This window comes from Orbicella franksi, chromosome 8 (genome assembly GCF_964199315.1).
Source record: "Orbicella franksi chromosome 8, jaOrbFran1.1, whole genome shotgun sequence".
NCBI lineage: Eukaryota > Metazoa > Cnidaria > Anthozoa > Scleractinia > Merulinidae > Orbicella > Orbicella franksi.
This window is the reverse complement of record NC_138152.1, coordinates 19,102,334-19,118,021: the sequence shown is the minus strand read 5'-3', so window position 1 is coordinate 19,118,021 and position 15,688 is coordinate 19,102,334. Positions and strand designations below refer to the sequence as shown.

The 15,688-nt window shown below is 39.2% G+C and overlaps 1 protein-coding gene across 1 annotated transcript in view; it reads left to right on the top strand.

Moving 5' to 3' along the window:
- Positions 1 to 11,964, top strand: part of LOC145495187 (pumilio homolog 2-like) — a 34,858-nt gene extending 22,894 nt beyond the window's left edge. The window contains exons 6-10 of the mRNA XM_081474768.1: positions 3,129 to 5,070; positions 5,999 to 6,136; positions 6,506 to 6,753; positions 7,331 to 7,414; positions 9,334 to 11,964. Of these exons, the coding sequence (XP_081330894.1) occupies positions 3,129 to 5,070; positions 5,999 to 6,136; positions 6,506 to 6,753; positions 7,331 to 7,414; positions 9,334 to 9,565 (2,644 nt within the window). The 3' untranslated portion in view covers positions 9,566 to 11,964. The remainder of the gene's footprint in view (positions 1 to 3,128; positions 5,071 to 5,998; positions 6,137 to 6,505; positions 6,754 to 7,330; positions 7,415 to 9,333) is intronic.
- Positions 11,965 to 15,688: the final 3,724 nt, after the last annotated feature.

The following is a 15,688-nucleotide window of genomic DNA, read 5'->3' as shown; positions in this document are numbered from 1 at the left end:
ACTTGGACATTTAAGCCGCAAATTATATGGGAACTATTAGTTTGTTTTCCATTTTCTCAAGCAAATACAGAAAGCTGACTGAGGCGCTGTTGTTTTTGGTTCCTGGGTAGACATTATCAGCAACCGCCGCCCCTGACTCCTTAAACGGGGTAGCATAACAATTCAAGTGCTACTTTGAAAGGGCATAGAAAATTGAGGATTCAACCAAATTCAAAATTCTTTTTGGCCAAATGCTTCAAATAGCAAATGGATTCATTTTAGCAAAGAACATTTTGGGGGTTAGGTGCAATTTTAAGTCTCAGAACAGTATCTGTGCTCAAGAATCCATAATCCTTTTTCTGTTCTTTTTGGTCTGTGTTGATTGGACATAATGTATTTCAAATGTACAGTGGACATGAGCCAACATTCAATTTGGAACTGACTAGAAAATATGTATTCTGAAATTGGATGACAATAATCCTGATGTGAACTAAAATCCAAAAGAGCGACAAAGTATACAACTGATTGGAAGGAGCTGGATGATTGTAAAAATCGCTTGCTTTTTATCACCTGTTGTGTTCCATAATGAGTACCCTCGTAACAAAGTGGCAAACTGACAACTGGGCTTACTGTTTTTTATGGAACTACTGAATTACCATAGCACTTACTAGATACACTCCTTATTGGTGTTTGAGGTGAAATGAAAGCCTTGGAACTTGTTGATTGCTTTGGGTAGCGAAAAATCAGGCATAGTGCTGCATTGATTGTAGGCAGGTGTTTTCATTAAGATGTAACAGATTTAACAGACAGTTTTTGTTTGCTATTTGGAGCTGTATGTGTTTCAAAGTGAATAGTTGTTCGTCATTTATTTTGGAGCATATTTAATTCTATTCAATTATAGTTTAAAACAGGACCTTGACTTTGGCAGCACAAAGCGGTAATTTATGCATCTCAGGGAGCTGAATGTTAAATCAAGGCTATCATTTATTAATGAATTTTGTCTGAATTAGACCTTGGATGTAGGAAACGATTTCAATGGCTTACAAGAAACTAGCCATTCAATTTATCAGAGAGGTTTAAATAATTTAGCTTAGCTGCAGAATTTTAACCAAGCTTTTTTCAGTTTCTAAAGCACAAACATGATTATCAATTAACCTGTGAGTCTGAATTTTGGATTTCATATGTTTGCTGTGATGTATCAGCACAATTTGCATGTTTAGTATTGTAAGGTATGGCTTCCTGTTCACTTGTCTGATCTCTATGACCAATACGATTTTACAATTCAATAGTTTGTTTGTTGATACAATGTCATTTATGGAAAGATTGCTCTTCATTTGTTTCAAATGATTTGCAAAAAGTCTTTGTTACCTTTTAAGCTTAAGCAGCTTCATATACTTCAGAGCTGCTGTTGTTGTTAGAACATTAGTGGAATAGAATGTCTTGTCTTTTTTTCCGTGCATGAGGAGAAGGAATCTTAATTTTGACCAGGAATGTTGTACCATAGTGCCAATTGATCTAGAGCTACTCAAAGTTTTGTATTAGGGCTTGTAGCGTTGTTACAAAGTAGCATTGGGTGTAATGATACACACACCATTTTAAGTCTAAGAACATCTTTTCATTTTAATTTTGTGGAAGTTGATTTAAGGCATGTGGGCAATACTAGGTAAGATAACAACTGAACAATATGTTTTACATGGGATTGATTTAGATTAAATAATTGTATTTGGATTTATTTGTAATTCAACCTAGCATTACTTGAGCTTATGGAATCTGGTTATTGAAATTGCTTGATTCCTAAATCAGAACTGCAAAGTGCTCTTCTAGTACAAATTACTCATCTTACATTAATGATATTCAAATGTACTTTAGCCATAAGCAGCAATGTCATAACATGGGGTTCTCAAAAAAACTTCTCTACTGTATCCGAAATGGTAAAACACTACACTTGTCTCACTTCGTATTTCTCTAGAGTCTCTGGGAGTGTGTACACAGTTATCATCAATGATAGCATCCTCATTGAAGACAGTTTTAATAGTAAATGTTGGGTATGGTAGGCCTCTTTTACCTTTTATTGTTGTTGGATTAGGAGAGAAGTAATGGCAATGAAGCAGTCTGAAATTAGGGAATTTGATATATGACATATTTTGAAGTCAAGAACTGTTTTGTTTAGCAGTATTTGTATTTAGAGGCCTGGTAACACACACTGTAGTACTTTTTGCACAATCTGACTCCCAGTGTGAAAACAAAACGTCTCAGACTATCCATTTTTCAGGGAAAAAAAATTTACTTTGAAATGAGTGAAATTCTTTTTATTACTCAATGCCTTATTTCTTTTTGTTGATCACCTGATGTTGTTATATAGCATTTCTCATGAAGTATTTTACTTCTAACACGACATATTACCTTACCTGACTATTATATTTAATCCTTCACATGTCCATTGGAAAACATCATTTTAAACCATCACCATATAGTTACTTTTAATTCTACGCTGAAGAACAGATTTCCTCAGACACAGTGGAACCCTGCCTTAGGGTCACCTCCTTAACCCATTGACTCCTGTGCTGGCCGTAACCAGCCGTGACAAGCCTTGGCCTTTCTTCCACTTCTGACGTCATCACCTTTGACCAAAATTGGCATCATCTATGCTCAACTTCTGCAGGAGGAGAAGATCTTTCCAATGATACCCAGATCAAGTGATCAGCTCAGTGGAGCCCGAGATATGCACAAAATTGCCCAAAAAGTTGAGTGAAAAACTCAGAGCAAAATTTCCTGCCACTACACGTGGCTACTCCATGGCAAAAATTGCCTGTCTCGATGGTGCTTTCTCAGAATGTTTTAAACTGGAAGCAAGCAAATAGAAGGTCAATCACTGCAGCAAAAAGAAAAGAAAAGGAGAAAAAAGAAAGGGGGAAAAAAAAAATCGAAAAGCCTAAAGACGCAGTTCACTTGTTTATTAAAAAGAAGTTGTTAAGAAGTGCATTTGTGATATATCTGTGAAGACGTTACTCAATTTATTCCAGTCAGGAAATTTGACGGTACTCCGTTAAAACAAGATTTTCCTGCCTGTTGGTGACCGTATTGACAGGCTTCCACTCTGTTTAGAAATTGAATTGTTAAGTTTGTTTTTGTTTTCCTTCTTTCTTCAGCCGTACTCCAGGCAGCAGACAACCTTCCCCAACTTCAGGTTCGCAGCAGCAAGATGGTCAACAGGCCACTCAGCCACAGCCACCATCTCAGCCACCAGTGGGCCAGAACAAAGGCAAGCCTTTTAAACAGTCAGATCCTATGGAAGACATTGTCACACCTGTGCCCTTAATAGATCCTCTTGAAAGTGTGCAACTGGAGCAGCTGCCATTTGCTACCCAGAGGGAGCCTGTGATTGGCACTCCTACAAGCCCTTCAGACTTTGTGATGGTTTCTGGGGCATCCTTGCAAGGCCATAATAATGTCACTTCTCAGCATGGTCAATCTCTTCACCTGACACACCAGCATCAGTTGGCACTGGCAATGGCTGCCCAACAACAGCAGCAACAACAACAACAGCAACAGCAGCAACAGCAACAACTGGGAATGCAGTCTGGCTTACAGTCCACAGGTATTGGACATCCAAACCCATATTTCATTACAGCACAGCCTACACAAGATCCATATGGTAATCCATCGCTTGCTGCTGTCAGTGGTGGTGCACCTCAAGTGGTCCATCCTCAGTATGCAGCATATAGTGTTCAACCATGGGGTATGTATTCTGCTGGAGCGTCCAACACAGGAGCTGGGTACCTCCAACAACAGCAACAGCAGCAGCAGCAGCAGCAACAGGCTCAACATGCTCAGTTACTTCGTTCCAACTCAGGAGGGATGACTGGGCGGCCCATGCAGGGGCAGATGGAAATCATTGGGACACCACCATCACACCAGCAGCAGGCCATGGCTGCAGCTGCATCTACTGGCACTAACTACCAGCTAATTGCTCCACCTGGTACAACACCATTAGGGTTAGGAGCCACGGCATATTATGATCAGTCAGGAAACTTGGTGCTTGGAAATGCTCAAAATGTCAACAACATGGCTACTGCCCAAATGGCTGCTGGTCAAATGGGAGCCCTTAGAATGGTGTCACCAGTGGTGGTAAATGCTCAGAATGCAGGTGCCAGTTCTGTTGGAACAGGACGAATGGGAACTGCCAGTTCAATGGGTGGGGCATCTAACATTGGGCTTTTTGGACAACAGACACAACAGCAGCCACAATTAAACAGCAGTGCCCTGGGATTGCTTGGTAGTGTTGTGGGAGGTACCTCCGGTGTTGGTGCTGTAGGAACCATTCCAGGAGGAGGAACAAGGAGAGATTCAATGAATGCCACAGAATTTGGCAAACGTGCAGGAATTACCCAGTACTATGCAGCCCCAGGTGCTGTAAGCAGTCTTGCCAGTTTATCAATTTCAGCACAGCCTTCTTACAATGCTCCTCAGGAGCTACCAACTCCTCCTCTTCTCTCACAGGGACAGTCGGGTTTTGGTGGCCAGTCAGGATATGGGGGACAGTCTGGCTTCACTGTTGGTAGCCCCATTTCTAATGGGCTCTCACGTTACATGCAACTTGCAGCTGCTCCAAGAGAGTCCCACACTAAGTATCAAGCATCACTTGGTAGCCTTAGTGGAATGCAATTTGGCACTTCTTCTCTAGGGGGAAGCAGCTTTCGAGGGTCTAGAGGGAAAGAAACTGGCAGGAGTAGACTTCTAGAGGACTTCCGCAATAATCGTTACCCAAATATCCAGCTCCGAGACTTAGCAAATCACATTGTGGAATTTTCTCAAGACCAGCATGGTTCAAGATTCATTCAGCAAAAATTGGAACGTGCTTCTCCCAATGAAAAGCAGATGGTGTTCCATGAAATCCTTCCAGCTGCATACAGTTTGATGACTGATGTGTTTGGAAACTATGTTATTCAGAAGTTCTTTGAGTTTGGGAGTTCTGATCAGAAGCATCACCTTGCAAACTGCATCCGTGGACATGTGTTGCCTCTTGCCTTACAGATGTATGGATGCCGTGTGATACAGAAAGCGTTGGAATGCATTTCTCCAGATGTTCAGGTATGGCGGCTGTCAGTAATTTATGTTTTATTGAGCCCCGGTTATTCAGAAGGACCCGCAAAGCTACCCATGGTATCTGTCACTATTTAGTTGATAGTGTAGATTGTTTTGTCAACATTTGTGATTTGACGTTTATAAAGTGGATATTATCTGCTCTGAATAACTCTATTTCGTAATGACCACAAAGTTGCTAAGTAAGGATTATAACTGTCTTTTCTGGAAGTCCTGAACTTCCACAGTTAGTTGATCATGTTCCACTGAAGTCACCGTTGTACAAAGGAGAGCTACAAGCTTTCTTGTCTGCTCAAAACTACTTAGCGAGATGTAAGGGAGGCATAAGATATACCTGATCAGCTTGAAGGGATAAGAATAGTAGATAAAGAAGATAGACAACTTCAGAAGGTTGTGAATTAACAACCAGATTTCACTCTGAAGTAAACTTGTTACAGTGTGACTACCCCAACCAAGGCCACCCGACAAACTTCTGTACAACTGGGCAAGTGAAATCCTCAGATGTTTATAATAGATATCCCACAAATTGATGTTATGGCCAAGTTGTACAGTACAGAAACAATGACTTTGTAACCAGTTAGATTGGTTTAACATGCACACTGAAGTCCAAAAATGGCTTGCATAGCCCCATCCAGATGAAGTTAAGCAGATAACAAGTGAATATTAACAAGCAAAATCAAATAAAGATGCTCGGGCTGAGGAAGGTTAAACATTTTACAGACATAAAAACATTGACCGATTATTTCATGATGTGTTGTCTTTGACTCAGTCCCTCTGAAGCAAATGATAAATTTGTCCTCCTTGTATTTTAATGTAACTAGCTGTGTGAACTGAAGCTATCATCATTGTTTGTCTCGTTACCTCTCATCATGTTTACCTTATACTAACTTCGTTTATGTCTGTGGTTTAACTTTAGAATGATCTGGTGAGGGAATTAGATGGACATGTATTGAAGTGTGTCAAGGATCAGAATGGGAACCATGTGGTACAGAAGTGTATTGAGTGTGTTGACCCATCCTCTCTTCAGTTCATTATTGGTGCCTTTCAAGCTCAGGTAAATTTTGTGTGATTCAGGGTACAATTACTTGTGTTCTGTGCAGTGCATGCATGTACATCTTCCAGAAGATATTTTTTGTTTGTATTCCATGACCCCATTATTGCAATTGTGAATAGCACAAGCTGGCTTATAAATCATTTTCCAGAGGTTAAATGCTTATAAATCAAATAGGCTCTCTACTGGAAAGTGGCTCATCTGGTAGAAGGTGACAGTGGAACCTTTTTGTGGGGAAGCTAGAGCCATTTTTTTATTTATTGCCCTAAAGTAGCAGTTTAAAAAATTAACAACTCTGAGGTCTTTAAAGGGTTTAACTGTAGAATAACATGTCAAAAGTTCTGTTACGGAGTGAAATGTGTTTATTTATAGGTGTATGCTCTGTCAACCCATCCTTATGGGTGCCGTGTCATCCAGCGCATCCTAGAACACTGCATGCCAGAACAGACATCTCAAATACTGGATGAACTTCACCAGCATACTGAAAGACTAGTTCAAGATCAATATGGCAACTATGTGATTCAACATGTCCTAGAACATGGCACACCTGAAGACAAGAGCAAGATTGTCCATGAACTCAGAGGCCACATTCTTATTTTTAGCCAGCACAAATTTGCAAGGTACAGTTTCTTTGAGGAAATTACATTGTTACCAGACTGGTATGAGTTGCTGTGCTACCTTTTTTACTGAAAGACCATGCACATGCTTTTGCCTTGAAAGGGAAAATCTTCTTTTTAAATGTAGGTAAAGGTGTCTGACAATGGTTTACAGTACTTAAATTGGTGGATGTAGTACAACCCATGATCAGCATGTTAGGAAACCACATTTTACAATGCTTAATTAACCAGGTTGGGGTAATAGCCACTTAAACTTTATGCAACCATGCTTGGCTGATGACAAGATATCTAGAATCATCTGCAGCTCAGAGAATAGGGATTGAGACTTCAATGTTTAATAATAGGGATTACTGAGCTTGGTTTTGCTCAGGAAAGTGTTATTTATCTTGTCAGTGGAAAGTCATGTTATTTAGCATTGACTGGAAATTCTCATTCAGCTTTGAATGTAATGGCATAAAAATGAGTTATTTTGTACAGAAGAAAACTTGGTGTGCAAGTTGCTATTCTATCTCTCTTTTGTAGTGCAAGGTTGTAAAACTAAGTTCTTCTTTGAAACTCATATTTGTACTTTAATTTTCAGCAATGTGGTTGAAAAATGTGTAACCCACGCATCTCGTGCAGAAAGAGCTATGCTCATTGATGAAGTTTGCAGTAGTAATGACAGGTATACCTCTTGATTGTTTGTACCATTGAGTAATCTTATTTGTATTTCTTAGAATGTCTAATATGGAGTAGCACAGACATCAATTGATGACATTAATTTAACCCATTGACACCTGCATAGAATTGCACATGACCACCCTTAATTTCCTGGCGTTTTTTTAAAATATCTCAGAGCAAGCAAAAGCACAAAAAATAAACCACATGGGCAGTAACCACAAACACAAGGTCGGGTTTCAAGACATCATTTACCTATAATTCAATAACTGAAGGGCCAAAATATTAAAAAAATATCAAAAAAAGAACTCGACCTGGTGTGTAAAATCGATTAGAAAACAAGAAATAATATTACCAGGTATCTCTTTGTGTGCGAAAAAATTCCAAACAGAAGCCAAGAGCATTGATTATGCATAAATTAATTAATAACAGTACCGATCAAAAGAAGCCTAACAGGGAACGCTTGACAGGACGCGTTCTGTTGCTGTTCCACACGCATTCCCGTTTTGTAATAAGGTGATTGGATAACTGTTCATAAACACTCAACATTTTGTGATACTTTTAGTGGAAAGGAAAAAATAGGAACTCTGTTCTCCTTGGTTCCATTGTTGGAGCCTCGTAACCATTGACGCCTATGCCACCCTAAAAATAAGGATAGTAGTAAAAGGAAAGGTGAAAAAAATATTTAAAAAACCAAAAAGCCTAAAGACGTACGTCACTTTCTTGTCCAAAAACGAAATCTCGAAATTTTGATTTCTGCGCATGCCCAATCAAAAATGTCTTAAAATGCAATGCTAGTGGAAAGGAAAGGCATGCTGTCGTGTTGTAAATGTGTTTTCGAGTAGATTGGAGCTAATTTGGCTCATATCCAGGCTGACGATGTCCAAAAAATATATGTTTTTGGCAAAAAGCTCCAGGAGATAATGGGCTAAACATTGATTTGTAGTTTTCCTTTCCGGTTTAAGTCCCAAAGAAGTTATTTACCTGTATTAGGAATGAAAACAAGATGTTGGAAGTTTGTAGATTTGACCTGCAAGACACCATGGTTATAAACACATTTTGAACTCACGATTTCAAGACTAAAAACCATCTTTTTCGGACCTGTAAAGTCCTCAAAAAATATGCTCAGGAGGTCAGTTCTGATTGATTTATTCGTCCTTAACAGCAATTGCTGGTTTGCGCTGTCACGCAATGTGACGCCAAATATCGTAACCGTTCAATAAATCATCTCAAAAATCTGGGATTTGATAGATGATTGTTATATAAGCAACCTCGCCAAGATTGAGGTCTGAGTGGTTTTTCATTCATGTGTTATTTGGAGAAGTGATTCACCCAAATTTATACAGCTTTGTATGGAGACACCATGCTGGGGCCCCTCGGAGGGACACAAACGTGGCAGGCGTAAAGTAACAGAAACATGTGTCATTGAGTTTTGCTATTTAAACGAAACGTTATTAGAAATATAGCCGCGTTTTCAAATTTCTCTGGCATACTGTTGGACAGTGCCTGAATCTCCCACCTGTGGGGTTTGCTTTCAAAATCAAATGACGCAGAGCATTGGCTGCTGTCTGGCTTAGGGTAGAAATTAAGGTTAGGAATCTGTAGAACAGTTGGTTTTCATTGATCGTAATGAAATACAACTCATGCAAGCCCTGAAATAGACAAAGCACTTAGTCAGTGAGAGCAATTTAATACTTTACCATGAGGGGTACAACAGGGAATCTTAAGTGTGTTCAAAGTGGTGAGACACTGTCTGTGAGTGGTGGCTGCCAGGACTTTGTAGAGTTTAGACTGAGTGCCAAGTACTCTTTGCTTTATCTGATCTTGTCCCATTTACAGTATTATTGTAGAATTTTTAAATGTTGGCTTCCCTGTGACATGGTGATGATATTGAATCTTATTTGGTACAATTTTTTCTTCCTGTAGTGCCTTGTATACCATGATGAAAGATCAGTTTGCAAATTACGTCATCCAGAAGATGATTGATGTGGCTGAACCCCCTCAACGTAAACTCCTGATGCACAGGATTCGACCTCATGTTGCTACACTGCGCAAGTACACATATGGAAAACACATTTTGGCAAAGTTAGAAAAATATTACATGACCATGAAGCCCACACCTGATTTTCTCCCTTTGACCAATGGTCCTTTACTTTAGAAAAATTTCTTATCCCAGCCATGTTGTTTTCTTCCAAATGCTATTAGACTATTTTGAATAGATGTTTTAAAATTTCATTCTTACAACATGAATCTTAAAGCTGATTTTGATCTAGATTTACTTTCAATTGATTCGGTTGAGCATGGTTTTCATCTTTGTATTATTGTAAATTATTCAGCTTATATTATCCTGTCTAGTGAATTGTTGCTTTAAAGTGTTTTAGTGTCTTTAAACAAAGTATGCAAGGTGGTTCTTACTGGCAAGTTCAAACATTGTCAGATTCAAGCTTGTATTTTATCATTTCAGTAGACTGTTATGAATCTTAATGAACTGGCTGTGAAAGAGTACAGCTGCACTCAGAAAATTAAGTTGCATATCAATTGCATGCCTAGTATAACTTATAAATTTATTGTGAATTATGTATGTTTGTTGAAAGATGATCATAGTCCTAATGGATTGAAGAGATTTTTGGAAACGTAATAGTTGCACATACATGTACTCAACTGAACAAAGTGTAAAACAGAAACAAAAAATAATGCTGATCATATATGAAGAGCAAAGACATTTTCTTGGTATTCTTATCCTATGTGGGTTTTTAGGAGTTGTAAACGTTTATCAATTCAATACTGTTGTAATAATGCAGTGGACATTTTACTATGAAACATGAGCCTTCAAAAAGAAATGAATTATGTATAATAAGTTAAGTGTACAATTGTACCATATGTACAGGAGATGGCTTGTTAGTATGGATAGTAAAGGACTGTTAATCTATTGCCTGTAAATTGTAATCCTTTTGAATAAGCTTAGGAACATTCTTATGGTTGGTGAATTTGAATCTGTGGTAATTAGCATGTGCTTGATAATTCAGAGTTGTTCAATCTTGGATATTTGTTTCCTCAACAGCTAGTTAGTTCAGTGGAACACTTTTTCATTCCAAAACCGAATAGTAGACTAGGAGCAAGTCCATCTTATAATGAATTTTGAACACTGAATTTTCTTACACTTAGCATATTCTGTGGTAGGAAAATTTGTCAGGTCAATGCATTTGAAGAGATCTTGCATATTTGCTTTGTCTGGTAAGCTACAGCGTAATTCCAGGAAGAAAGAGAGTCAGTTAAATCAATTCCTTTTCACTTCAATCGTTCGGTTGCAATTGTAGAAGGTTATAAAAATTGCTTGCTCAAATACTGTTTTTGCATTCTGTAGCAAACCTATTAGCATGTACAGGATAAAAAGTTGCAGCTGAGTAGAATCTATTGCTAGAGCATGACTATCACTGCTTTACAGAAATTAAAACCTTATGGCGACAATGGTAATGACAACACTGTTGATGTGAAAATTGACGATGAGCATTCCTCGTGTAATAAAGAGAGAATTGCCGAATACTCACAAGTTAATATTTTTCCAACCTTCTAATAGTTGCAATTGATTTTAAATATCACTATTAAACTACCCGGTTCTTGCTTCAGAATTAAGAACAAGAAGTGTGAATGTTTCAATTAATGATGCAAAATATTTCTTAACCATGCCTAGCTGGCCGATGGATAGTTAGGTCTGAATATATAATTAACTGTTGTTTATTGAATGAGTGAGCTCTAACCTTGAGGAGACGTTAAGTATCGCTTGATTGCCAACCATGTTTCAAGAACATTCAAGTTTCTATGTTTTGTACGTATGTTGTGAAATATTTGGATTTAATTCAGTCCACATGAACAACCCGAGCTTCTATATATTTGATTCAAAACATTGTAACAAAATTAAACCATAAAGTAATAATTTTTCAAGTTATTAGATGTATACCTTTGGCCACTTTAATGAAATTCCTGTACATTTTGTACATTTGTAAATGACCACCCGTGAATACAGTGTATTACTTTGTAACCAACGTACTGTATAAAGAACCTGCAAATACTTGTTACACTGACGATCGTAAAGGGCAAGTCGTTGTTTTGTGTAGTAAGGGTTGTATTTTTTCAAAAGTCTGGTAATATCGATTATCTCTGGTTTCCTTTGGTTCTCCACAAAATAACGACTTGTCCTTGTGACTCGATGCCGGGCAGGGCAGTTTTCCTTTGGTAAATAGTTCGTTCCACTGTTCATATGTATCCAGGAATAGACTATCAATAAAAATGACATGGTATAGAGTATGGATTCTGTATCATGTCAATCAAATGCATGTAGAAGTTACTGCCGTTTTAGGTTTTAATGTAATTTTAACAGGTTCGTTTTTTGCCGAGCCTTACAGGTGTCATGAAGCAGAAGGGTTTGTGTTTTGTATTTTATTGTAATACTGATAGTACCGCCTTGTACAATGTATGCGGTTGTGTAGACGATTGTAAATGATGTAAAGAAAGTAGTCTTTTGAATTGCTGTATTAAAGGTAAAGGTGGTTGCACAAATAAATCGTCGTTTATTGCTGTGGCTTGATAGGTCATATTTTCATGACGGCTACAAGTTGTGATAGAGAGGCATTGACATGGCCAGTAGCTAACACGACTGAGCTGCTCGCCTAAGATTTTTTCACAGCCGCTGGCCAATTGCTCTGTGTGTTTCGCCGGGGAAGAAAACATCAAGTAAACGAGTAATAATCATGGATTAGCTGAGTGCGTTCGAGTCAATACAGTTAGGGACTGTGTAATAATTTCCTGGAGGGGAGGGCTGGGAAATGGGTGGAATATGCCCAAAACTAAGTCATACCCCCCTCTCATTAAGCAAAAATTTATTTCAACCCCCCCCCCCTCACATAATGATGATATTAAGGCTAACCGCCCCCCCCCCCTCTTGAAAAAAGTTTCCTCACATTGATTCCCTCATACCTAGTTTACTTGTTGGAGTTCTTCCTCCGGTACAAACATCACTTCAAATGACTCTTCGACGTGTGTCGAAGAGTCATTTGAGGAGTCGTCAGAATCACTGGACTCTGAGCTTGTGTCGTCTTCGCATGAATTGGGAGATTCCTCATCTTCTACAGCATCTCTGGCACTAAGGTTTCCGCGTGCGTGGGTGAGAACTCGATCAATCAACTCGGCCTTGCTTCCACTTATCTTAAGACCTTTTTGATTAAGATACATTTTCAGCTGATTGTTGGTAAGCGCTTTTACATCTTTTTCAATTGTCCAAGAAATAGCGGAAGAGTGTTCTTTCTCTTACTCTGGTTTTTGCATGGGGGAACTCGAGGTGCTGTACATAACTTTTACATGCAGTCTCGTCCACGTTGTACTGGGAACATACTTCTTGCAGACCTTTCTTCAGATAGGAAAACAACAGTTCATGGATCAGAACACCTTGGAGTAGATAAATTTGTCAGTTTTATTCCAATGTTAGTGTTTGTATTTGAACTCTAAGAACTTCCACTACTTTTCCAGTTTGCTGAAAGGAATGAAAAAGTAATGCCCCATGTATGTATTAAATTTTACATCCACCCCCCCTCTCTCTCTTGTTGTCATTTTCTCCTATGCACCCCCCCCCCTCTAATTTTCCAAACCCCCCCCCCCTCTCTCTCTCCAGGTAATTATTGCACAGTCCCTTACAAGCATTGGATACTGCCTGGATAATTATATTGTCGCACCACGTTCCTGGTTTTGACATTTGCTTTGTTAATTTTGGCAAGTATCATCCACCATGCGAATTTGTAAGTGCAAATCAGCAGTTTTATAGAGGTAATGTGATACAGACAAAAAAAGAAACAATCGCCACAGCCGGTGCCACGAACATCCTACGGAATTACAGGCTAAAGGCTTAAATTTGCAAGTCTTTCACTTAGGCAACCCCAGGCTAAGTCTCCATTGACATCTCCAGGAAACAAACCTCCTTTTAAACAATTTAATATTGTAATAATTTCAAGAATACATCTAATATTTTCATGCAATCTATCACTGAGTTACATAGATTTTCGGAGGAAATATTACTCTTAAAGCCCAATTTATATTTGTTGATTTTCATGACGAACACGGTATATTTTGAAAAATAGTGGTAACTTCTACACCAAAAGGACACTTCAAGATTTGCGGCCAGCGGTCCTCAGTCAACGTCTTGTAATCTACGGTCTGAGGTCCACTGTATGGAGTCTGTAATCTGTAGTCTGCAGTCTGCAGTCTGCGGTCTGCGGTCTGCAGTCTGTAGTCTGCAGTCTATAGTCTGCAGTCTGTAGTTTGCAAATGTCAGACACCGCTTCAAATCCTCGATCGATATTCAAAACTTAAGCCTTGTTCTCATATGCCACCGACATACCTGGGACATACCCGCCGGCATGGCCCGGATCATAATCCGAATCATAATCATAATCATAAGCCGAATCATAATCTATTCCAGGCATTGACCGTCGGCTTGCCTGCGAAGTTGAGCTGAGTTCAACTTCGCAGGCAAGCCGGCGGTTGTAAACATCATCTGCGGGCGCAACGTACTCCAGTAAGACGATTCGATCCATATTTACAGGTAAAATGGTTGAAAATTGCGCAATTCGATTTGCATTTCGCGCAAATTTGAGTACGTCGGCGATCCATCGCAGGTGCGCCGGGGACCCACTGGGACAGATCGCTGAACGTTGTCAGTTGTAACCGGCGACTACGTCGCAGGTAGGTCGGCGGGATATAAGAACCAGGCTTTATGTAGCAGTCAAATCGAAGCTTCAACCCCCCCCCCCCCCCGGGCATACCCCGGACATTTGACGCCTTTTCCTGCACGGGGGGAAGGGAATTTGATCATCTTAGTCGTCCCGGGGATGGGGCATTTGATCACCACTCATAAGGGGTGGGGAATTTGATCGCTAGCCTCGATTTCATGTCACGTGTCCCGCTGATTCCACGTGGGCTAATAAATCATGGCGGAGAAAAACTTTGATGAATTCAAAGAAAAAGATTGCGGATTCGTCGCGGATTCGTCGCGGATTGGTTGAAAACCAAAGGCCTACACAAGCTTTGTTCCGTATTATAATTATTGAAGAGGCCTTCAAGCAGGGGATTGAAGCGCAAGGCGGCCTTATCACATCGGCTAAAAAGTGTTGCCTTTCCTTAAAGGAAGTGAAGATTTGGGTTAGCCATCTTCAGGAAAAGAAAGAAAACCGTGCAAAGGCAGTGCAGAAGGCAAAAGAAACAAGAGGAAGGAAGAAACAAAAATGATTTCAACAGAAACAAACATATTTTACACCGATATATTCTTTAAATAGTTTAAGTTCATTTTGAAAACTACGCAAATTTGAAAGTTCGCATTGATACTGACACAGCGGTAGTAGCATACAAATTTATAGTTATGTTCTGCATCGACAGAGTGCTAGTATGATTATTTCAATTAAACTAATAAAAGTTTACATAATTAAAGGTTTAATAATTTGACACCAAAATTTGGCAACTTAATAATTGTTTCTCTTTTACTGATGTGTCCAATATTTAACAAAATTGGCTTCAGTCGAAACAGAGGTATTAAATTCACATATTTTAAATTGAAATATTCTCTACGTGTTTCTCTACGAGTAGAACATTGGTCTAGTGTAATAATAACATGCAGTTGATCCACGTCGACAAAACGCTGCTTTTATATTAGAGGTTTATTGATAATAATTCGACATCAAAGTTTGTCAACTTTGTTATTTGTTCTCTTTGATTATTACCTGTTACCTGTCCTCTCCGTGCCTCGTGGCATGTAGGGCCTTGGTTCTCTTTGGTGTTGTCTATTAAACCATGTTTACATACACAACTTCACAAGCATAATAGAAGCTACTGAAAAGTTAAAACAGTAATCTGGTAATTTTTCCGGGGGTGGGGGAATTTGATAACCTGAAATGGACCTATTATGGGGCATTTGAAAAGCTTTTTGGCCCGGGGAGGGTAGGATTTGAACAAAAATTTTCCAAAAATTGAAATGCCTGGGGGGTTGTCCGGGGGGAGAGAGTGTTGAAGCTTCGATTTGACTGGTACGTTACTTGAAAACGTACAACCGATCGTCATGGTTTGAGGACTCTGTACTCTGTACTCGTTGATTCTCAGGCCACCTAATAATTGATTTGTATTTTTCCTTTCTATTTTAAATCTCAAAGTAGTAATTTCTCTACATGTCAGGAATGAAAACAAGACCACATGAGATCGAGGCCATTTGTGCCACGCAGTCGGCCAGTCTAAGCTGGCGTCC